Raw genomic sequence first — 24536 nt, forward strand, 5'->3', positions numbered from 1 at the left:
GAATTCACAATAGACTGCACACTGCATCTTGCAAGTTGTAACTAAACTAAACTGTTGAGAATACACAACTTGAACCTCCTTACCAAATGGAAACCTTCAATCTTATTCCCGGTCAAATTTGTTGGGAAGAGATTCTTGGAATCAGAATGAAACAATCTTATGATACGACTATGTAATCTTTGATATACAGGGCTTTTGGCACCTCCAAACCTTTTTGTAATAATATGAACAGCTTATGATTATAAAAAACCAACAAAAGACCGAAAACTTATGTTTCAGAGACATTTATGAAAATATTAGGAAATATTTATATCATTCTACAATAATATTTAAAATGAAAGAACCATTATAAATTAACTTTTATTAATGTACTGTAGTAATATATTATACACATACTTTTTCAACATTATCATTATCAGTATTTTTTATATTTAAATCTTTCTAAAATACCAATTGTACCAAGATTTGAATAAATCAAGATTAAAATAGAAAATGTTATTTTTTAGTGCATTTTCAATATGTGTTCGAAAAACAATTTATTTGGTTTTTTTATGACTGATTTCACTGGTTATCAAAACATCTGCTGATCAAAATGTCCTTCTATGTTTGATTTTCAAGTACCTGTTTGACTATAGGGTGAATAAATTACTTGAATTTGTTTATACTTCGCCAAACTTGTAAGTTTAATTACCGTAAGAAGGGTAAATGTTAAACCTTTTGGGATTACTTTGTACCTAGTCCCGAAAAAGTGGTCAGTTGATATCTTCCAACGTATTTTATTCATAATAATAACAAACCAGAATTTGAAAGGGCAACGGAAGGAAACTTAATTAGATAAAATATAAAAACAAAACTACGTCAAAATTAAAACAATGGGATTATAGAAATTGAGTGGTCTTTGATGGTAATGAAAATTGGTTAATTTGAGAAAAACAAGCAACAATAATGAAGATCTTGATAAGAATCGTACAAATTATTAATAAAAAATACTAGTAAAATAACCAATAAAGCCTTGATGAAGCAAAATAACTCCTTAAAAGTAATGGACGTTTGTTTTAAATACAAAACTCGACGGTAACCGTCTATCAATATTTCCAATCGCAACTGTTAAATTGCCTCATTGTCATTTTGATGGATATTTTTATGGGGCGTGTAAACCTGGACATCATTGCCAGATATCAAATTTTATTCCTTACGTATTACAAGAAAAATCAACTTAGATTTACTCATGTTTTTATATTTAGATAACTTGTAAACGTTATATAAAAAGCCAGAAAATTAGATATTTGGCAAGAAGATGGTATTACTTTGGTTTTTGAGAAATCGACAAATGCTTAAATATATAGAATATTAGTAAAGAATTCTTTTGGAGAAACCGTCAAATATGGTTTATTGAACTGAAATATGTAGACGAGATTGAAATTTTATTGGTTGGATATGTAGATATACCAAGAGCACGTATAGGTTCACATATACATATTCAATGATGTTAAAGTTAACTGATCATCAGTAGCATCTAAATCGCATACTTACGATCCTCCAGAATATACTGGAAAATGACCTTCAAAGAAGAAAACTGTTTTTTGATGAGTCTATGTTAGAAGGATAAGAATAAGAAAACAGAAGACCGTACTATCACCGAGAAAAAAATTGTTGGAGCAGGAATAGTAGGAAATCAAGTTATAAGATAAATATTTTTTGAATAAACACTCAATGGAGCACGATAGTTGGAATTCTTGCAAGTAAACTTTTGGACATGCATTCAAATGTCCCAATTTGAATGTTTTCGTAATGCTCAATTACTAGTCCTTTGGACTTTTTTTGGGGAGTGCTTGAAAATCAAAGCTTTTAAGAACTAACCTGCAAATTCTGAAGTGTTCAAATAAGTAAAGAGTGTGGATTAATTTCACTAGAATTTCCATTCAGCACGAATTTTGATTGCGCTTAGAATATTGTTAAGGAGTCAATGATCAACATTATGAGTATTTGCTCAATCAATATTAGAGTATTTCTTCAGTATATTCCATGAATATAGTTAAAATACACATAATTTTGTTGAATATTTTGGAAAAGTATAAAAAATCATTTCAAATATTTAGTTTATTGTATTTTTGGGCTATATAATGCTGAATTTCCAAAAATACTTAAACTTTTGGTATCTATACTAGTTATTTTTTTGCAATTTCTCCTGCAACTTCCTATCATTTCTACTTCATATATTTATATTTGAGTCTTGTTTTCATTTTTATAGTTTATATTGATTTAAAAATTGATGTCAACTTCAAACTCGGGGAATTTTCCAATGGAATCCAAGCTATTAAGAAACAGCAAACATAACGTTCAATCTTTGAATTTGAATATTTTATGGTGAAAAAATAGTTTCAAAAAGAATGCAGTTCCTCAGGTATTTAAAGCGAATAGAATTGATAAGTGATAAAGGAAATGGCGTGGAAACTGTCAGAATGAAAAAGCTTAGAGGAGAATTGGTTGTTGTACTAAAAGCAATAAAATATTGAAAAAAGTGAACAGACAAAAATATTTTCTGAAATATATTATAATGTCGACGAAAATATTCTTTTTGAACGAAGTTCAATTATTAATTCTATGAAAATGACAAATCTTTCATTTATATAATGTAATAATTTCTTTCATGGATATATACTATATATATGTATATATATATATATATATATATATATATATATATATATATATATACATGGTATATTCTAATTCTATTAGTATAGTATAAAAATAGACAGTATAAAGTGTAGTATTTCAAAAACAGTATAAAGTAAATAAGGAAAAGTAAAATGAAATTTGTGATATCAGGAGTGAAGTACTTCTGTCAAAACAACAACAACAAATTTATTTTCTTATTTCCTGAATCATCTTCATGTTCTATTGCTATATTTTATTAAAGGATTTCTTTGAAAAATTTGCTAATATTTTGTATATTTTTAAAGCTAGCCTAAAGTGGAATAATGAAATTAAGCAATACGGAACTGCAGATAAACTTACAAAAGACAGAAATAATGAAAATATCAAACAAACCAGAAGAAATAACTGTGCAAATACATGAGCTGGAAAAGAGGAGGGTTAATAGGCTGAAGTATCTAGGGACAATCATAAGACCAGATAAAAGAATTGACGAAGAGATAGCCAAAATGATAAATAAGAGAATATCTACATATGCAGCTCTGTACAGAGGACTTTCCTACAAAAAAGAGATAACAAAACGTATAAAAACGAGAATCTACGAATCAGTACTACTATCAATGCTGTGATCTCTGGTTGCGAATCTTGGGTGCTAACCAATAAATTGATACAAAAACAACAACTTGTGAAATGAAGATACCGAGAAAAATAGCGGAGGTGAAGTAGTAGTCTAGTTCAAAAAATCGATCAACCATTGAGATAGATTGGAAAATAGTGAGAATGAAGGAGGACAGAACAGTTAAAGTGATATGGTAAACCGAAACAAACAAAAAGGAGAGAAGAGTCAGGCCCAGAAGGAAATGGAATGAGGAAATAGAAAAAAAACTGCATAAAAGAGGACTGAACTGAAGTCGGGCTAACAAGAAGCAAAAGATAGAACTAAATGGAGAAGATAAGTAAATAAGTAAATGAAGCTAAATAAGAATTTTTCTCACCTAAATCTATGCCGTAAATTAATTTAATGTGGGCATTGCCCAGCAAAAGTTTTTCTGGTATAATACCCCGCACTCGAAGACAGAGAGCTCTGTATATATTTTACTCTGATATTTAAATTTAATTTTACTTCTCGACGAATTCAAATTGAAGAGTTGCATAAAAATATAGAATTAGTCAAAACTTCGAAAAAGTAATACATTAAAATAATACGTACCTTCCCTTCTCATACCCATTTTCATACATTTTTTTAAACGACAGTATTGACATTGATTTCTATGGTGTTGATCGATGGGGCAATTTCTGCTTCCTCGACATGAATAAGTTAAATTCCTTCGAACACTCCTCTTGAAAAATGACTTGCAACCTGTAACACAAAGCCAATAGTGAGTAACATTATTTTTATGATCCCTGCTGTCTATACTTGTCAATGGAAATGTAATGAATGTATCAAAGATTTTCAGGTTATAAAAATTTTTTTGGTATGTCGGAATCGACATACCAAATAATAATAATTGACAAAAACATTTTTATTAATAACTGTAACTCAATTACAATGCGTTTATACTTCCGTAGAATTTGAGAAACCTTTTTTAAATTTTTCTATACAAACTATTTCTGCACCTTCCTCAGTATTATTCCGAATAAGAAAGGTTTCTTAGTTTTATAGGCTTTCACATATACAATTACGACTGATATTGCTCATTCACTGATACAGGTGTTTGGATTTAGTAGCATTCATGTGTTAAATGTTTCTTTTTAAAGGAAGTTCGTTATTTACCTAAAAACCCAAACTGAAATTTGATAACGGAATTAAAACTATAGTTATTTGTAAAATGGTGTAATTGGGTAACACTAATAACAAAGTTATAATAACTAACGAGATTTATATAAGAAGATGAAATTATTTTTAGATATTGCAATTATAGTGTTTCCTCAAAAATTGATGTATAGTAGCTCCGGGTTATTAATTAATTGGCAAAAACTTGAAATTGATGAAATACTCATATATTTAGACAAACAAAAAAACACATATAGAATAACTGTGGTAAAATAATCTAAATTATAACATAACTCTTAAATTCTTCATAAAATAAAATAAAGGTGATAAAACACATTTTTATTTAAGAGGAACTGTCATCATCTCACCAAGCTATTAGAAGAAGGAAATGGTGACTGAAACCTACCGCAGATGTTGCAGTAGTCTCCTTATTTAGTGGAATCTTCGTGAAGGCAAAAGCTGTTCCGAATACATAGGATCCTGTCGCTTATCAGTGTATTTTCCTTGTATTCTTCGCCACATCCACTGCAGTATGAGTTTTCTTCTTTGTCTGACTTTCCTTCTACTAGGAATTCGTTTTATAGGTTATATTAATTGTTTGTATGTATTTGACCGCATAAAACAAAATAACTGCAGAAAAATATCTGAAGCGGAGGCTATATTTTAATATGTCGAATATATCGAAAAATTTTCGTCATAGGAAATTACAGTTTTCAAAAAAATTCGGTTACATGTAATACGTCTCAGTTTAGCTTAGCTTGAAATGCAAGTAGAGACTTTAACGATAGAGAAGATAGTTATGAGCTAGGAATGAATCAGAAATTTGACTCAATCAATTTAATTTTTCTATTAATATTATCATAATATCATCCGAAATAAAAAAACAAATTGTGCTTATGCACATATGTATTATTGTACTTTCACACAAGCTGATTGTGATAATTTAATAGCAGCTTATATATACAGATATTAAAGCATATTATAGACGTGTAATAATTAATATTGAAACCAACGTAATGGTATTTTTTATTTATATTTTATGTGCTTCGAAAGATGAGGGTCGCTTTTAAATATTTTTAATAGAATAGAAAGGAAATTGTAAGCGTTAATAGTTAATAGAAACTGTAGTCGAACAGAATGTAGAACTTGATGGATACAGTTTAAAATGTGCAACTGGAAAAGACTGTTAGGTATACAAACAAATATTTTAGATCCAAAGGTTCATTTTTATTATGTGTAAAAAATTATTCACTTTTCATTGTACTCAAGTTGATTATAGCATACATTTAGAGGTAGATAGATAGATAGATAGATAGATAGATAGAAAATAATAAAAAACTGCCCCGAAATACCTATTTTTAAGATTTATATAAAATGTGAAACGATATGCAAAAAAAAGAAAAAGTAAGGACTAAAATGGATTATACCATCCTTTCAAACCACGTATTTGCAATAGAAAACGAGATAAATAGTCACAATTTATTGATCAAACATTTATAAAAAAGTGAATTTTCAAACGTTTTATTTAAATCACATGTACACAAAGTTTAACAAATGAACTCTGAAATTTTCTAAAAATTTATTCAGAAATTAAGAATGGTACAGGTAAATTTTTTTAATAAAATTACATAACTTACATAATACATAACGAATAAATAAAGAAAACGTATGAGATAATTTGTTAAACTAAGTATATGTGTAAAATATATGAAAAATTAACTTTTTCGATTTGTTGAGAATTTTTTTAAATCACGCTCAGTACAGCAAATTTTGATCGTTTTTGCAAATATCTTGGTTTTTACTGCAAATATTCGAAATTCATTCAAGACGATTTTATAGAAAAATTTAGTTCCTATACATTTTGATTGGACCTTCATATTATCCCACGTGTTTAACATATTCTCAAAATAATGATTTTAGGAATAGTTTTTAATTATTTCTTTTTTACCTGTCAATTGAAATTTTACATTTTTTATTCATGAACACTGCAAATTTTCTTATTCGAATCCTTATTTTATCGAACTATAATGGATATAATTTCCAACTGTATATTTTAATGAAAATAACAAATGAAAATGGGCTTTTTCAATTCATTTTTAATGTACGGAAAACCAAAGTGTTTAAAAGATATTCATTCAATTATTTTGTAATTTGCCAGCTACTAAAATGGAGACGTACGAAATTTAGACGAAACATATGTATGAAATGAAAGTACTAAAAATTATTCACAACCCAACTAATATCAAAAGTTGTTCTAGCATCAGACTTTTTATTTTCAAGAAGTTCATATAAATTTAGAAAGCAGATACTTTCTAAATAAGTATTTTTGAAATGAAGGAAATCAATTATTAGAACATTAATTATTATTAATCTCTTTTTATCCCACTAGGTATATACAAAATCTCACACCCTCTATTAGCCAGTATGATTTAAAAATTATCTGCCATATGTTGATTTAATCGCATGTTTGGTGTAAAAATAGCTTCTAAGGAATTAAAGGAGCCCTAGTCATCCACCGTAACATCGATGTCTGTGCCTACCAATTTTTTCACGTGGTTTCGCTCTAATGCACTGTGACAATTACATAAATCTGGAAATGTTTTATTGTCTGACAATGTCCGTCATTGCAGTGTCCGGTACTATTGTTTTGTTTAGATTTTTACTAAAAAGAACTCTATTATTTAATATCAACGGAAAATGTAGTAAGGCAGGTGTGCTCATGAATTATATAAAAGACAATTTTACCGTATTCAAGCCTTTGTGTTTACTTCATGTTATCCATTTCAGTTGAATTTGATTGAATATCTTTTGTATTAAATACGAGTACGTTATATTTGTTTGAAAAACATATCCTATATTCAATAAAAATAACGGTTTACACATTATTCTCTTATACCGCCGGTATCTATTATTATTTTACTCTTATATAAATCACCGAATTGAAACTTTTCTATAACCTCATTTTAATTTTGTTATTGCTAAAAAATCGTTTTGTTTTGCTATCGGCTAAACTTGTGGATTGTAACTATTATTGTTTCAGTTATTTACTTACTAGTAAATAACTCACTAGTATCTAGTGTATGTTCTATAAACATTCTGGATTACCACGATAGTCACGATGACCTGGGTAACGAGGTACAAGGATCATAAGGGCAACGAAATATCTAAGCAAGATGCGTTAATGCCATTAATTGCAACAGAAACTTTTTGAGGCGATGCAAAATTAGTAACCTTCATATCTTTTGTTAGCTAACAAGTAAAATAAAGCTGGATAATGTAATCTGTATATATAGGATTCCAATAGATCGTCGTAGGGAAATTATGCATCAATTCTATTTAATTTTTGAGAAAATTCGCTTCTTCCTTCTGCCATTTTTTTCTGCCAATATTGCATTTATCATAGTCCAGTTTTTTCAATAGCCTACTACTATAAATTACTCTATTCCTTTCATTTTTGTCTATCACTATGCAGATAATAGATACTGGTGTATGCTTCGATTTTTTCAGTTTCCGATTAGTCTTGGTGTTCATTTTTGAGATGGCTACAGTTGGCCACATTAAATATTAAGTCTAGGTAATTCAAACTTCATATCTGCTCTGCCCGTAAAAGCTTATCACCTGCACATCATTTTGCATATCTATATTGGACTCTTTCATCTTTCTGTAAACTATATTATTAAGTATCGTTTTAATGCAAATAAATTCCAAAAAAGGGAAAAACTTTTGAAAAAATTGATGATTAAGAAGACATGTATTGATATTGTTAAATTCTCCTTCCAATCGAATGAATATTCTTAAAACTGTAATGTTATTTAATAGGAAACATAGAATGTCGTTGATCGAACACTCCCTAAAGAGAAGCTGTGTTAAAAAATGCCGAGACATCGTTATAAGGGATCTAGGGCTCCACGTTGAAAATTTGACAACCCCTTTGGGACCGACGAAGAAAAATGAGTCTTTATAAAAACATTTTGAGCAATAAAACTATAACGACGCGACATGTATGACAGCCAAAGTAGAGACATATTAGACCCATTAATTTAAAATACGAGACAAAGAAAGGTTTATTACTTTTATACTATGATAATTTTAATATCTAGGCATTTACAAAATATTTTCAATCGTACAATATGAAATTAGCAAGTATTGATAAAAAATCTGATAAAAAACTTACAGTGTTCTATTCGATTCGATTCATACGTCTAGATTAATCTATATTGTTAAGTTAGGTTGAGTAAGCGTGGCTGACACTTAATAGTTTCCTTCAAAAACTGCAATTGATGCAATATGAACTTTCTTAACCTGTTTCTGTTTTCTCTAACAATAACTCAAAGTTTTTTACATAGCTTGTATTTTCAAAGTTTGCTATCATGTAATAATAATAACTTAATTCCCAAATAAGTATAATGCTTACAACAATAATGAAATGAAATGGGCAAGTAAAGAAGTAAAGAAGAAACGGTAAAGACCTGAATTGTGCGTACCCAGCCACACAGGAGTATACGACAATTAACAAGCTTTTATAGGACTATAACAATAGGTTTCCCAAAAAGTCATCAAGCTATGATCATAAAAAAGTGGAAAAACTAAAGAAAATCAGATTAAATTGATTAAACCCGGTCTAAAACAATCCAAGATATTTCTTTCTTATTATGTACCCAAAAATTCCTTCCATTAAGCAAACACGACGTAAGGAGAGTTACTGGTTTGCAGCAGCTCTGTTGGTGCGATCTGTCAGCAAAGACTAGAATACTTACTCTCACTATTCTTAAATCTAAAAAACATAACCCGTTTATCTCCCTGTCAGGTAGCTGACCTGACTAGTAAACAGTCCGGGGCACACTATAGATCAATAGGTCAAAGTGTCAAAATAGATTCACGGCCTACACGTTCTAGCTCATTTAAATCTAAGTATCTGAGTACTTTTTTTGATCCACAATATCGATATACAATATATATACAATATATATATATATATATATATATATATATATATATATATATACTCAGATTTAATTATTGTTAATTTTATATAATGTGACGTCAAGAAAATTGATTTTATTATTTTACTCAACCTCGATTGTGAATTGAAGTTTTTTATGATAAGAATTGAATTTTTTATTTATGTTTTCAATTTGATTCTTTACATTAACGCACCATGAAATATCAAAAAAACATAAATTCAATTTTAAAGATTCAAAAATTCTTGAAACGGAATGTAATACACGAAAAAGAGAATTTTTAGAAATGGTTCACATTCATAAATGATAGTTATAAATGATAAAAAGATCTAAATGGTTTAAGTCAAATTTCTATTTTGTTAATTCTAATAAAACTACAAATAATTTAATTGATTACCGCTATATATCTGAGATGTAGGGACCAAGGAAACATTAATTTTTCTTATTACAACAAAGTTCTATTATGATTTTATTCTTATTTTGATATTCATGATGAAGGTGATTTATAAATCAATATAAATAAGCAAATTGTCAGTGTCAATATCATATTTTGATAAAAATTTAAAAAAAGTCGAAACGTCAAAATTTTTCTTTTAAAAATTATTAAATACCATCAAACAAAAGAGTCCTAAAATCACGAATATTTAGAAGCATTATACATTTAACATCTCTAATTTAATTTTGATGATATTGCGGCTAAAATTTCTTTTTGTCAAGAATAAATTCCTACTTTTTTACCACGAGCCCATCTTATCTTGCAGTGAGAAAATTTTTCGAGAAAAGTTCACTAAATATTTTTCCAGCTTACATAAATTTTCTACCGTCTTCAGATATTGAGATGCATAAAACAGATTTTGTATGTCCTAAATAGGCTACTGAAAGAATGTTTTGATACACCTAGAAATAAAACGGTGAATAGTAAATTTAATCCTATTTTATTGGTCATTCATTTTACTAGACCTGATTATAAATAAATCTAATTTTTGTAGACACAGACAGTGGCGTGTAGTATTTACGTGTTGTTTAGTTCAAATACCTAGGACTGGCAGTGACAAACGAAGGAGGTGAAACAAGGGAAATCGGTAAAAGACTGGCGAGAGGGTACAAATCGTTTGGAGCTCTAGGAGGACTATTAAGATCAAACAATATTTCAAGAGCTGCCAAGTTACTCATTCACAAGACAGATATAAAACCAACAGTGCTATATGGTAGAGAAAGGTACTAAGAACGATTTTAAAGGAGTGCAGGAGTAAAAAGCGTGGAGGAGACAAACTAACGTAAAGATCAAATCAGTGTATGGTAAAGCAGAGATGAAATAAGTAGTCAGAGAATACAGCCAGAATGGACGATGATACTTGGATGAAAAGATCTTTAATAATGGGAGAAGGAGCGAAAAGGAAATGAGGGCGTCCACGGAAAAAATGGATAGAAGGATGTAGAGAAGATCTTGAAATAATAGGAATAGAGAACTGGTGTGAAGTAGACATGTACAAAAATAAAACAGTAGAGCGACTCCAAGCCTTGGGTCCATAAGGCCTGTTAAGCTGTTTCATGTATAACTGAGAATATTATCACATATAAATTCAACTAGAAAGACTACTAAAAATCGAACAAATTATTTTACATATATTCGATACCCAGCAATTTCAAAATAATACGTAAGAATTACAGAATTAATTACAATTGATAAACCCCCTATTGATTCAGTTATCATGATAGAGTTTTTGGTGGATCATACTAAAAGTTCGGAAAATTTACAGAATTACGTGAGAGTTTTTATGTAGAACTATTTATAATATATATACTACATTAAAAACCATACAGAGATGCAGCATGGAGACATTGCTCTGAAAAGTTGTGGGTTTAAACACAAAAACTTGGAAAGCGCATAGTGACACGAATCATTGAGGATAGTATTGTGGTAGCTAGAATATTTGCGTAAGATAAAAACTTTACACATTATAACAGATGTAATTTTTTTATTGATGAAAAGTATTCGAAAATTATAATGTAGTAAATTACGGTTGAGTAGATTTGCTGATTAAGTGGGACATGCATTATAATACTACAAGTTGGCACTAAAGATGATAATATATCAAATGCGTTATTATAATATGACAAAAAAATTAAGGCTGCTGCTGATGATTATCACGTAGACACGATGAGAGATATATTTGAAAACTAGCCTAACGCTAGGTTCTGTTTAATACCCTACCTCAGTCAGTAATCGTTATACATTGTATCACTCGTAAAATACTAAATAGTAATCGAATAGGGCGCAGAAAGGACTGTCTAATGCCTTTTTAAGCAGAACACCCTTGTAGGTAAGTAATGTCATTTTTCGTTTTATCAATGAATGTTTATTTTTATCAAGTCATATATTGAAGGTACCTATTTTTAGATATTGGATTTTAAAATTCATTTTGAAAAAAATGCGCTTTATATTACGTCGTCCGATTGTACAATATCTAAATAACCTCTCCTCTCCTGTCCTTTTGCCAACACATGTTCTTCAATTGTTAATGAATTGAAATTTTTAAAACTGGATTAAAACAAACGAATAACTATCAAAAAATTGAAAAACTGAATGTTAGTTGTATTAAATTCTGAAATATAATCACTCAATTTGTAACCGAATTACAAATATGTGGTCACTAATCAGTTGCAGTTTATAAGTAATCATTTTTATCTTGTTGCTTATTAAAAATTCGATAGTTTACCTATTCCTATTAATATTATATAAGGGATGTATGTAGTATCCGTTACGATCGAAATATCACATTCTCATTGTGAATAAGTGGCTGGGGATAATATTTGTAATGTGAAACTTTCTGATCTGCAAATCAATGCTGTACATAGTCAAATTTACTTCCCTCATGAAAACGGTTTCTGTAAGTCGCAAGGGTAACTATTGAATAGTGAAGATTTGGATAAAACCTGAAAAGTGGCGTTGAAGATATTGAATGTTATACCTAATTGAGGTACCTATAGGAAAAAAATCTATAAAAGAGAACACTTAACTATGAATGTGGTAATGGTTTCTGTTGTCGAACAAAAGTTCTTTCAAATATGTCGAATAGAAATACAGTACAAGTATATATTATAAATTTTATTTTCCAACTTTTACTGAATTACAAATACAACAGTTAAAACTGCATGATTCTATATTACAAAGTTCCGAAGTTAAACTAGAGTATGAATGAAGAATTATTAACACATGTTTTAAGTCGAGAAAGTATTAGGTTTTTTGTCATTATTTGTTTTAAAATTTATTGTAATTAGATACTTTTAAAATTTAACCATGTTTTCTTAACAGGGATTTTTGTGTGACTTGGAATGAAACAGTGGAAAACAGAGGATGAGAAGATAGTTGTTCTTGAAAAGCGCTTTTTCCTAAATTTCCTAAATAAATAAATAAATGTAAATAAATAAATAAATAGTAAATAAATAAATGTAATTATGGACTGTAATATTTCAAATGGATATGAAAATTATACCTTTTTGATAGATGAAACATATATTTAGTTTTAAAATTAGTGATTATTTGTACGAATAAGCAATGAATGATGTTTTGAATAATGCTGACCTCCACATTATTGCAATTATGAAACACCCCGAATTTGGAAAGCACAGTTTGTCATCGATGAAAGTTATTGCGCTCGGTAAAATTTACCCATTAAATCAATTTGGCTCATCAATCCCACCACCATTTATCAGTATTAAAAAATAGTCAATTTAAAATATCCACAAACATGTCTATCTATCTAGCATTTTTAAAAATGTGTTGATGAAGTACCATACATCAATATACCTACTTGTGATGATGATAATGTGATTTTTTAAAGAAATTCTACTAAAGGAGTGTATTTTTTCCGAAAAAACTGTTAAGAACATAAGGACAGTGTGTAGATATTTCTGTATTTGTTGTACTATTGTTTATAATATTTTGTTAATATTATAAAATACAGTTCACAACATGTATCCCAACAACTCGAAAAAGTTGATGTAGTAGAAATTAGAAAAAAATTTGAAATTGAAATTTATTATTCTTTGGACAAGTAAGAATTTTTATTTGAAAACATCGCAATTTAAAGCTGTAATTATAATGAATAACCTTTTATGTATAATTGAAACATCTACAACTTTGATTTGTATCCAGCTTGTGCCGTTTCCTAAAATTCAGGAAAAACTGTTTTTAACAATTATTTCCAACCATTTTCTTGGATTAAACACTATTGATGATAGATGTATGTATATATATGAAAACCGTGTCGTCTACAAAACTGGTCCTAAAACAATAACTCGGTATAGATACCATGTGCCACTTTTTGTCGTGTGCAATGGCGATTTGAGCTCAGTCGGATAGGATTTTATGTTATACCGCATCAAAAGCTTTAAATTAAATAAGAAACTTGTTACGAAAACATTTTGATCTATCAGTCGGTAAATAATTTTATATTCTCGGTAGCATCTTCCGTAGATTTACTTTTTTTGAACCCATATAGGTGGTCTTTCATATCTATTTTAAATTCATAAATCTTTAAGCTCATTTGGAGGAAGCGATTAATGTTTGGTTTATGTAATTGACTACTGGTTAATTTATTGTCTGTTCTGCAGAAATAATATAATAAAAAGTGAAATTAACATACATAATGTTATAAACGGTTAACTCGAGAGGTGAATAATTTGTAATTGCTATGTTTAGAACAATAGTCTTTTTTAAATGTTTCACTATCGATCGATTTTCCACTGTCATCGTGATTTATTGTAGGTACATACGTAATATAAAGTTTTGTATAATAGACTAAAAAAAGATTCCACTCTGCCATGTGATTTGATTGGAAATTAATTTATTGGGATTTGTTTCTTTCTTGATAATATGAAAAAAACTTTAAGCTAAAATATTTCTTTGTTTTTCTTTTCCACATTTAGAAGAGACGTATAGTTCTACGATAGGTCCCAATATTTATGTTGAAAAACCATGTATGAATTTTATTGTTGATGGTTTATCATTGCCTGTCGACAAGCGTCGACCGCAAAAACATCTTATTTGGGTATTATCAGACTCATTAACAGTTATTACCTTGAAATTGCAAGGCATCACGATAATACCCTTAAGAAAAGTGATTTTTATGAGATTGTTCATTGAATATATTCATTTTGACTTACAGTTGATGGTACTGATAATTCTTGTTGAAATTTTTTTAAAGAAGCCTGTATACCAGAATCTTGATCTAGACATCAACTCGTTTAAAGTTATCATCTGGACGAATTATTTGCGAACGTAAAACGTCATATCATTCAACAAATCGCTATATGATCGGACTTTTAACTCCACACATCGACAATAAATGTTCCATAAACGTTTTATACGAAATTTTTACTAAATTTTAGAGTCGAAAATATTAGGGTGAACATAATATAGACTCCTACGTATACAAACGAAGATCAAATAATAACCAGATTAGCACTGCTAAGTGCGGAGCTTTTGTAGTACGTAATTCTTCCACGAGACATGAAGCGATTTTTTCGCTAGCGCTATTTTGTTCTTGCTCCGATTCTCCAATCAACTATTCGAATCGATTAAAATATTGAAAAAAATCAGATCTTGTGCTCACAGACGTCGACTGATAACTGATCGTTTATCATTGACCCGATTTTTAGAGGAGGAGACTGACTAAAAATGGTATAGTTACGGTGCTTCATCCACCCTACACCCCGGAGCTGGTCCCATTTGATCTTTTCTTCCTTCAGATGAGTACAAAAATGTTTTCTATAAATCAGATTTACATGGGATAAAGTTTTCATTGCAATGAAATATTCTACAAATATTGTATTTATTCAATAAGAAAAGGGAATGGTACCCACAAGTACCTGGTCCAACAAAGAAAACACAAACATTTATTTATTTTTCAACGTAATCTTCTTTTAGCTCCCTATAATTCTCCCAGCGATGTTCAATAAATTCGATATACTTTTTATAATAAGAGTCGTCAAGTACCTCAAAATAGCCATTAATTGCCGACATCACTTCTTCATTGTTTGAAAATATTTAACCACCGAGCCATTTTTTCAAATCTGGAAACAGAAGATCATCCGAGGGGGCTAAATCCGTTGAATAGAGTGCATGAGGTAGCAATTCAAACTTCAATTCATTAATTTTAGCCATTGGAATAACAGATGTGTGAGGAAGTGCATTACCTTTGCTTAATTTTTTTGATCAATTGTTACAACAATTTCGCATTATACTCGCCGTTGATAGTTTTTCCTTTTTCAAAATATTCAAGGAAAATTATCCCACGCGCATCCCAAAAAAACCGTTGCCATCGTCTTGCCTGCAGATGGAACGGTCTTTCCTCCTTTTGAAACCGATTCTTCCTTTTTAGTTCAGTGGACTTCCTTCAACATTTCTGGAGTCATCACCTCGTTTGATCGACTACTGCGATGCTGGTCTTCGCAGGTCGTACATACTCGCTTAAACACTGCTACCCATTTTTTTTGTTGATAATGAAGGAGTAGTCTTGCCCAGAGTCGAATCTAGTTATATTGGTTAGCCTAATGAAACGTTCCCTATTGATGGCTGCGAAACAAATACTAAACAACATGGCGTCTTCAAACTTGAAACATATGTTGTATAGATTGTGTATTTTCTAATATCGTGGTATTTTTCAAGCAACTACAGCCATCTCTAGGCCAGGTCACTAATAATAAAAAATTACCATGTTTTTCACCCACTGGTCTACTAGGGTAGACAGGATTCTATCCTATCCTAAATGAATCGATAACTCGATCAGTTTCCGAAAAGTCCTATGTTCATACCAAGAGTTAAAATCATAAATGCAAATGAATCAAAGTATTCTACCCGTAACTATTCTTCCCTATTTTTTTCAGTTATAACTTAATTTTGACTTTATTATATATAATTGTAAATATATATCTATTCACTATCTATTTATTTATCGCGAATTGAAAAAATATTTTATTCTTCATACAACCAATAAAAAATCATTTTTTTCTACACGGAAAAGAATGACCAGATTATCTGTCAAATATTAAGCGTCAATTCGCCAATTTCTAAATGCGGGTATAAAGAATACAAAATATAAACAGAACTGTGAGGATTTAAAGAATTTGCATTTTTGAATATGTATGAGATGGATAGCAGGGGGTTATAGTTGGTCGCCTGGGGTGTAGCTACACATACGGCCGCACGGTCGCTTACCTACTTTTAACAGGTGCTGTATTGTGATGTTCAAATTCCACTGCGATGTTGAAATTTAATAGAACCATTCTTAGGGGGATTTAGGTAAAGGGTTGCTTTGATTGAAACCTGACATTTACATTTTTAAATAAAGATTATGTAAAATTAAAATCGGTGTAACTAGGTACTGAAGTATTGGCGAACAGGTTCTTCGGTATATATAAATAAATCAAAACTTATTGTTCTTATGATATTCTTTCAGCTTATTGATTTGAATTAGTTTACTTTGATTTTGTATTAAAAAAAATATATGCCCAATATTAAATTTTATTTTTATTAGAATAATTACCAAACAAAATCGAAAGGTCTATACATTTATTATGTAAGGAAAATAATTAAAACTAAAAGTTATCCATATTATGAAATTCATAATAAGAAAGTTTGTTAAATTATGTGTCGATTTCTTTATAATAAAATCGTTTATTGTTTAAACCCACATTGATGAAAAATTTATTAGATATATCTTAGCTTTTTCTACTGAACTTACCTAAGAGGTTCGGCAAGCTGTTTCGGAAATGCAAGAACATAGAATTAGCTTATTTGGTTTTTGGATGTTTGGATTGGTTTCGCGACCATCAAATAGTCGAGATTCAATATCATTCGATACGTTTTAAGGTCGTTTATGAAAATGAGTTCTCAAAAAATGAAGAAATACTTTTGATCATTAAGAACAAAAGTGTAGCTTTCATTGGAGTTAAATCCGAACCATGATCAAGTATATCCCTAATAATTTAACTGATGGAAACAATATTATTTCTATTTATTAAATAATAGTTACCATTTCGACTCAAGTAATTTTTCACTTGATATTTTTTATTCCATACTACCACACTTATTTTTTTGTTATTACCTATTTTATTGGTTATTGTTACATGCGAGATCTGAAGTGAAAAACTAAACCAAAAAATTTACCTAATATATATGAATAATGTTCCTTCTAGCAAATTTTTCATCTTGTATATATTTCATTTATTATACTCATTTTGAAATATTTGGTTGAATTTGTGTAATGTTTGCAACAATTTTCGTTTTTATATTTAACAAAGGGGGTTCAATTTAGTAGGTATCAATGAAAAAATGATTTAGACTTTAAATATTGTGGAAATTATTATAATAATAAGCAAGAAACTATGTAGGTATTGAAACAACCACTAGGTACCTATTTATTTTCACTATTTCTCGTTGTCGTGTTCCATGGACTGTCTTTTCAATTTTTCATCAGTTTTATACTTGATGTATGTATTCTTATTTTCTAAATTATTACAACCCCCTCTATTTTTGCTTGAAATTACATAATTATTTATATATTTGCGATATCTTTTCCTTTGTATTTGTTAACGTGTTTCGTATTATGCTTTACGAAATTAAATTATTAACGTCCCAGATAATTTTATCTACGCACTTATTACGCTTTTTCACGCGCAATTGAACATATTACCATTATTTTTTTTAAGCAAATATTTGCAATAAAGTTGAGGTTGTTTTAAAAATGGTTGATTTCAAGAATACCACTGTTTGTATGCTAGATATTTCAAAAAATATACTCTAGAGATGATTAGATAGGTTATTACAAAATGATTATCATCAAACTATTTGCCATATACAGGTTACGCTGTATATATATATATATATATATATATATATATATATATATATATATATATATATATATATAATACAGGAAAAGTATTTAAGTATTTTCAGAAAAATGATTTTATTTATATTAAAAGTGATCCACCGAAGTTTCCATAACTTAAAAGCTTGAAGCCAGTCATATTTGGGATGGCTCTCAAAAAATTGATGAATTTCTTTATCTATCTTTTCTTCCACCGTGAAACTTCGACCATAAATTGCCAAATCAGGCGAATAGAGTGGATGTTACCGACTGTCACATTAGACAACTGTCTGCTATGCTGTACGTAACGATAATCGTGATGCAGCATTAACCCGAATATTGACTGAATCAAAAGTTACAGGTAAACATTTAAAGGTATATCAGTTTGCCGTAACTATAAGTTGATCTCAAGCTTTCAATAATTCGGTATTACGGGAGAAAATTGACTGTGACCTTTACGTCTCAATCTTAATGTTTCCAACAGTGACGTGAAGAGCAGGGCCTCATAACCTGGCGATATCCGTCCTCTTTTGAATTCGTTATACCAACGAAACAAGGTGCTCGTGAATGATTTCAATCATCAAGATTTGTTCACTTAAACCGACCTTGAAATCATAATAGATCAGAGCGCGCACATTTCCTCTTCACAAATTCATATTTAGATGGCAATGGTAGGTATGTACTACTATTTTTTATTCTGTGGTAGAGTAGCGACTCAACTTTTGTCAGAGGTTACTTCCCTTAAGAAGGGTGGTATTACAAGATGCAGTGAGGCTAGCTTCAGCTCCTTTAGTTTCTTGGCATCTCAAAATATAGTGAACTTCGTATTACTTATTGTTAAAATAATAAAAACAACTACCTTGAAATAACGAACCGTGATATTTATTTGATCAATTAAGTATATCTGACAGAAAAATTTGGATTTATAATTCGGGAAAACGAATAGTAATTTGCTCATAATGGCTCATAAGTTTGAGGATAATATTTTTAAAAAAATTTGTTTTCCATATTAAATTATTATTAATTTGTTTATTTTCAAAATTGAAATAAAATTAACAAAATTATGAATATAACCCGTATTATTATTTGAAAAATTTATACGTGTATACAGTGGTAGGTAAGCCAAAATTTGATTAGAGAAACTTTAAATGTTTTCATTCCTTCTTATCAGTTTTGTATTTGATTTATGAATATTTTTCAATATTTGTCAATGCTAAATTACTAAAGATATTAAAAATGTGTTCTCTTGATACATTTTTTCGTCGGTCTTTTATTAAAAGATGAAACTCATATTTTATTTTCTCGAAATTTTAATTACACAACTAATGTCACGAAATAAATTAAATAAATTCGAATATATGTATTTATTTTTTCATTTGAATAATGCATAATATCAATGATTACATAGACAGATATTTTAATATATTAACACCACTGACCAATAGGAGAAATGTTGAAAAAAACGCAAATTTTGAGAAGTATTTTTAAATAATCGAAGAGACAACTTTCATTTATATTCGATTTTAAAATTCCACTTAAAGATTTAAATGCTTGCAATTAACGTTGGAATGAATGGAAAACGGTAACACTGGACCAGTTAGTACCTACTTACCTTCACAGGTAAATTGTCCATAGTGTTTCCCGGAACTCTTATCCCCGCACACGACACACTCGATGTTTTGATTCTTGTCAACACTATTAGCGCTATTTTGTGAATTCTGAGATGGTGTTTGCCGATTGATAAGCGAAACGTCCGGATTTTCAAGAGTAATTGGATTAATGTTCGTCGGTAAAGGATTCAAATTACTAGCAGGAGGTAAAGGGTTCAAACCGTTTTGCAATGAGTTCAAACTCGTCGGTATAGGGTTAACTAGCGATGTCTCTCGCCAAGAGCTGGCTACAAGAGCCATGGCGTTAAAGCGATCCACGGTCTCCAGGAGATAACCTCACTACACACGCACTGCACTCTCACACCACCAACCACATGAACCTCGACACCGAGTTCAAGATACTTTTGGACTCCTACACCCTGAACCTGTGGAGAGTTTGAGTAGTTCGAAACACGTATCTTCACATTGGAGGTGATAGGTCAAGCCCACGAAACACTCTAGCCTCTACTAGTGACCTTTCGGTCTCGGGCCCGACACTGACTTGGCCTGGGCGGTTCGGGGAGGTTCTTAGTTCACGCGAGGGTCACGATAGGCCAAGAGGCGTAGCCCGAATCGATGGTGGGGAGGTCAACGGCTGGCGCAATCCGGAATACTCTCGGCGTTCTACACGATGAACAGCTGAGTTGCGTTACATCGTACCCCGTCTTAGACAATAAACAACAGAACAATTCTGTAGTATTTACCGTAACCGTATTCTGGCTTGAAACACTCGCTACCGCTGTTTCTACCACGTGTTTACCTTTGACTTCTGCATTTTTCTTATTGAGTGTCAACTTGTACGACTACGATAGTGATTCTTATTTGGGTTTTTGCATCAACTAGGTACTAATGTGGGGGTCATTGGAAAGTGAAACCTTTTAGTGATCAAGTGTACATTTATCTATATTGTTATTTTAATCGTGTTTGTGTATTGTAATCGATATGTAGGTACCTACAGGATGATATATTTTTTTTAAATGTAGGTAGGAAATTCTTTTCCGAAAAATTAAAACAGTTACTTATATGTACCGCGAAAATAGTATAGTATAATTATTATCTGCTTACGAGTTCGAAATTTTTACAATTAGAAAGGCGACTTTTTATCTCATTGTTAAAGAGATAAATGTTTTTTAAATATTTTTTCGCTAAGGAATAAAATGGAATTGCATAGACTTTCTTAACATATAATTATTTAGAATATACCCTAGGTACCAGATATTAGCTCAAATTTTTTACATTGATACCTACTATAAATAAGTAAAAAAGTTTTCTGGAACTTATTTAACTTTATTATGATGAAGTTTTTAAAATGAACTTGTACTATAATTTAAAATTCAATGCTTCTTCGAATTTCAGGGAATAACATACATATTTCGTTTCTACTGTCTACCTCTGTATATATTTGCATCAAAACTTGAGAAAAGATAGATATTATTCTTCGTTATTTAGAATTTCATATATTTCCAAAATACAACTATTCACAACAATACCTTCTAAATGTATTAGTATTACGAGGGGTGATAAAAAAATATGGAGAATGAGATTTTTATACTACTAAGCATTTACTTCCCTGAATATATTTAAATTATTTTGCCTTATAGACAAGTTTGAATTCGATAGCTTGTCATTCAGCTACTAGTAAAACCAAATGCTGAAATCTATCTACGGGAATAACTTTGAAGGCTGTTTACAAGTAGTATGAGCAATTCAACAGTGGAAAAGAGTCGGTTAAGGATGAGGAACAGTTGGGATGTCTTTTAACCTTAACAACAAATGAAAAGGGAAATTTTACTAGAGGAACCTGACATATTTGCGAAAACAGAAACTTAATAAATACGCCAATATTCTTTTCATCTTAAGAGCTCGAAGTGCTTATGATTTACGAGATTTTACTAGCTAAATCTGTCTGCATATATGTATGTGCATCTACTCTACTATCCAGATTTATTTCAATGCAGCGTCTGATTCTTACCGAAAATAGAAAATATGCTGAAAGGTAAATATTTTGACGCCATTGGAGGCACCACTTCCGAGCAGATTCGAAAGAAGCCTATCAGAAATGCTTCCCATCATCGATTCAACATTGAGATAAGTACATCGCAAATAGTATGTTATCTTTTTACTTTGTCATTCTATCACACCCCATAACATAATAAAATCGTATTATCTCGTTTAGATCTGACGAAGAACTAGGTACAACTCTATCATAGAAAACTTACTTCTTACTTAATTCGAAGGCAGCTTTCGTTTATAACCTTCTTAATGTCTTAATAGCTTAATAGCATGCAATTTACCATGTAAGCTGAGCTACGCTGCTCGTAGAGATTCGGCACACGGGAGTTAAGTCAGTTTTAAGTTTTTCATATATTTTTGGGTATATTTTTTTGTTGATGTATTTATCGTGAGTTTAAGTAGTTAGCTAACTTTCTTATCTTCGTAACCCTCGACTCTAAGACTAGTGCCCATATTTCCGTAAAATGCTAATTGTTGAAGTCATTACACAATTGATCTCCTTTAAACTTTCTGCCTCTAAACTCTCCAGTAAACTATTTTTTCACGAAAATAATTCATCGGAACAAATTTATGCAAATTACTACACTTTTAGTAGGGCTGGCGAAACGCCTGTTTTCAAACGTAGGTACTCATATAGAAGAAATATCGTGATCTAATCGAATATTATGCATTGGTACAAACCAATTTTTTATTATAATCAGTATCGTTGTGATATTTCGGTGACCATTTGAAACGACAGTTCGAGATCTTCATTTTGAGTTGACGCCGGTCGAATGAATTGACAATAAATATTTCTACTGATAGGACCAAATGTAACAACGAAGATTTTGAATTCAGTATCAACTCATGGTTTTAAATATTTATGTTGATTTGACAGAAGCAAATCCTGAAATTTCTGTATATGCGGTTAGTTTGAGAATTCTGAGGCATTTCCGACACGAAAAACCCCATTGTAAGCTTCATTATATATAGATTTATGTTTCTAAAGACTGAAAGTAGTCCAAACGTCCAATCTTTATCTGTTTTTCAGAAATTATTAAAAAACTAATTTTAAAACAGAAATATAAATATATATATATAATGTTAACTGTAACAGGCTTCACAAGCATCATTTGTACAATAAATATTAAGTAATTTTCAATGGAAACTATATTATTAATTTTAATTGATTATTATGCCTAAAGTGAAATTTTCTAATCAAATTAGAATAATTTGGGACAAAGAATACATCCATTTTAAGTAAGTATGAAAAGGATTTGAGGTGTTCAATTAGCTCCAAATAAGAATCGAAATTGAGTAGTAAGATTGCGATTTCACTCACAAACAAATAAACACAAAGAGAGGAATGTAAATTAAAAAGCACAAAAAACAACAAAAAAGATATAACTGTATTTTTTTACTGACATGCTCGACCCAGCAATTTTTCCTGGCAAGAAAAGCTCATACATCCCATTATTTTTACTCGGAAATCAATTTTTCAAATTGACTGGCTAAATTAACACCACGAACAAAAAATCGTAGTACAAACATACTTGCTAATTTTAATTTACCTAATTTCCTATATTAATTTTTTTTCTTTACCACGTGTATGTGAAATTATATCATGATAATTAACAAAACGTACGTTTGAAAAAGGTTAGAAAAATTTCAAATACAATTGTCAAATGTATCGAAACTCATATTTTTAATACTTACGCAGCGGAATATTTAACATGTATAGGTTTAATAAAAGAACAGGGCTGGATTAAGGGGAGAGCATATAAAGCTATGGCACCATGACCTCCACAAATGAAGAGCTCACTCAATAGAAACTTTGGAAAAAATCTTTGAAAGCAACAGTTTCAGAAAGTTTCACACTAAAATTTGATTTAAGACAATTCTCGTTTTGTTTGTTATATACTTAGAGAATATACTGAAGGATTGGTATATGTCAAGGTTTAAGGTTAGTGAATGGCAAGAAAATTTTTATTTCAGAGAATTTTTCGTGGATAGTGATGTGTTAGTTGTTCGGTCTAATATTTAGATGTAAATGAAGGTTCAAATAAGTGCATTTAAGATATTGTCAATTATTTAGAAGAATTATTATTTTGTGGACTTTTTTTTATGTTTTTATGCAATATTTCATTTTTATTATTCGATATCTACCCACTTAAATCATTGTTATGTTATTTCGTGTCAATTCTAGAAGTAATACTGAGTTAAATATTTTAATTATGTTTGAAATTGAAGTTTCTATATTTGTCGAATGAATTGCAATGTTTAAATGCAATTATTGAATGAATTCTCCATGTAATGAAAATCATTAAAATTATTCGATTGCAAATACTAATTACAATTTGATTGATGATTGAACTAAACATTGATAATGATCTATAAAAACTTTTTAGATTACAATAGATAATAAGATTCTTCTGGCATATCCTGTATGATGAGAAATATACGCTTTATACCTTGCAAATTCAATTGTTTTTTTATTTCAAATACGGAAAATTGTTTGGAGAGATCCATAATCAAGTTTTATTTCTTCAGAGAAAATTTTGAGTGGAGTAAACGGAATATACAGAGGGTGTATCGTAAGTAATGTAAGTTTTCATATGTGTTACTT

At 30.0% G+C, this 24536-nt stretch overlaps 1 protein-coding gene across 1 annotated transcript in view; it reads right to left on the reverse strand.

Annotated features, from left to right (window-relative positions):
* LOC130451378 (steroid receptor seven-up, isoforms B/C) overlaps positions 1-20405 on the reverse strand; it is a 118776-nt gene extending 98371 nt beyond the window's left edge. The window contains exons 1-2 of the mRNA XM_056790356.1: positions 19882-20405; positions 3869-4018 (exon numbers count right to left, since the gene is read on the reverse strand). Of these exons, the coding sequence (XP_056646334.1) occupies positions 3869-4018; positions 19882-20179 (448 nt within the window). The 5' untranslated portion in view covers positions 20180-20405. The remainder of the gene's footprint in view (positions 1-3868; positions 4019-19881) is intronic.
* Between the last annotated feature and the right edge of the window lie 4131 nt (positions 20406-24536).

Source organism: Diorhabda sublineata, chromosome X, assembly GCF_026230105.1.
Source record: "Diorhabda sublineata isolate icDioSubl1.1 chromosome X, icDioSubl1.1, whole genome shotgun sequence".
Lineage (NCBI taxonomy): Eukaryota > Metazoa > Arthropoda > Insecta > Coleoptera > Chrysomelidae > Diorhabda > Diorhabda sublineata.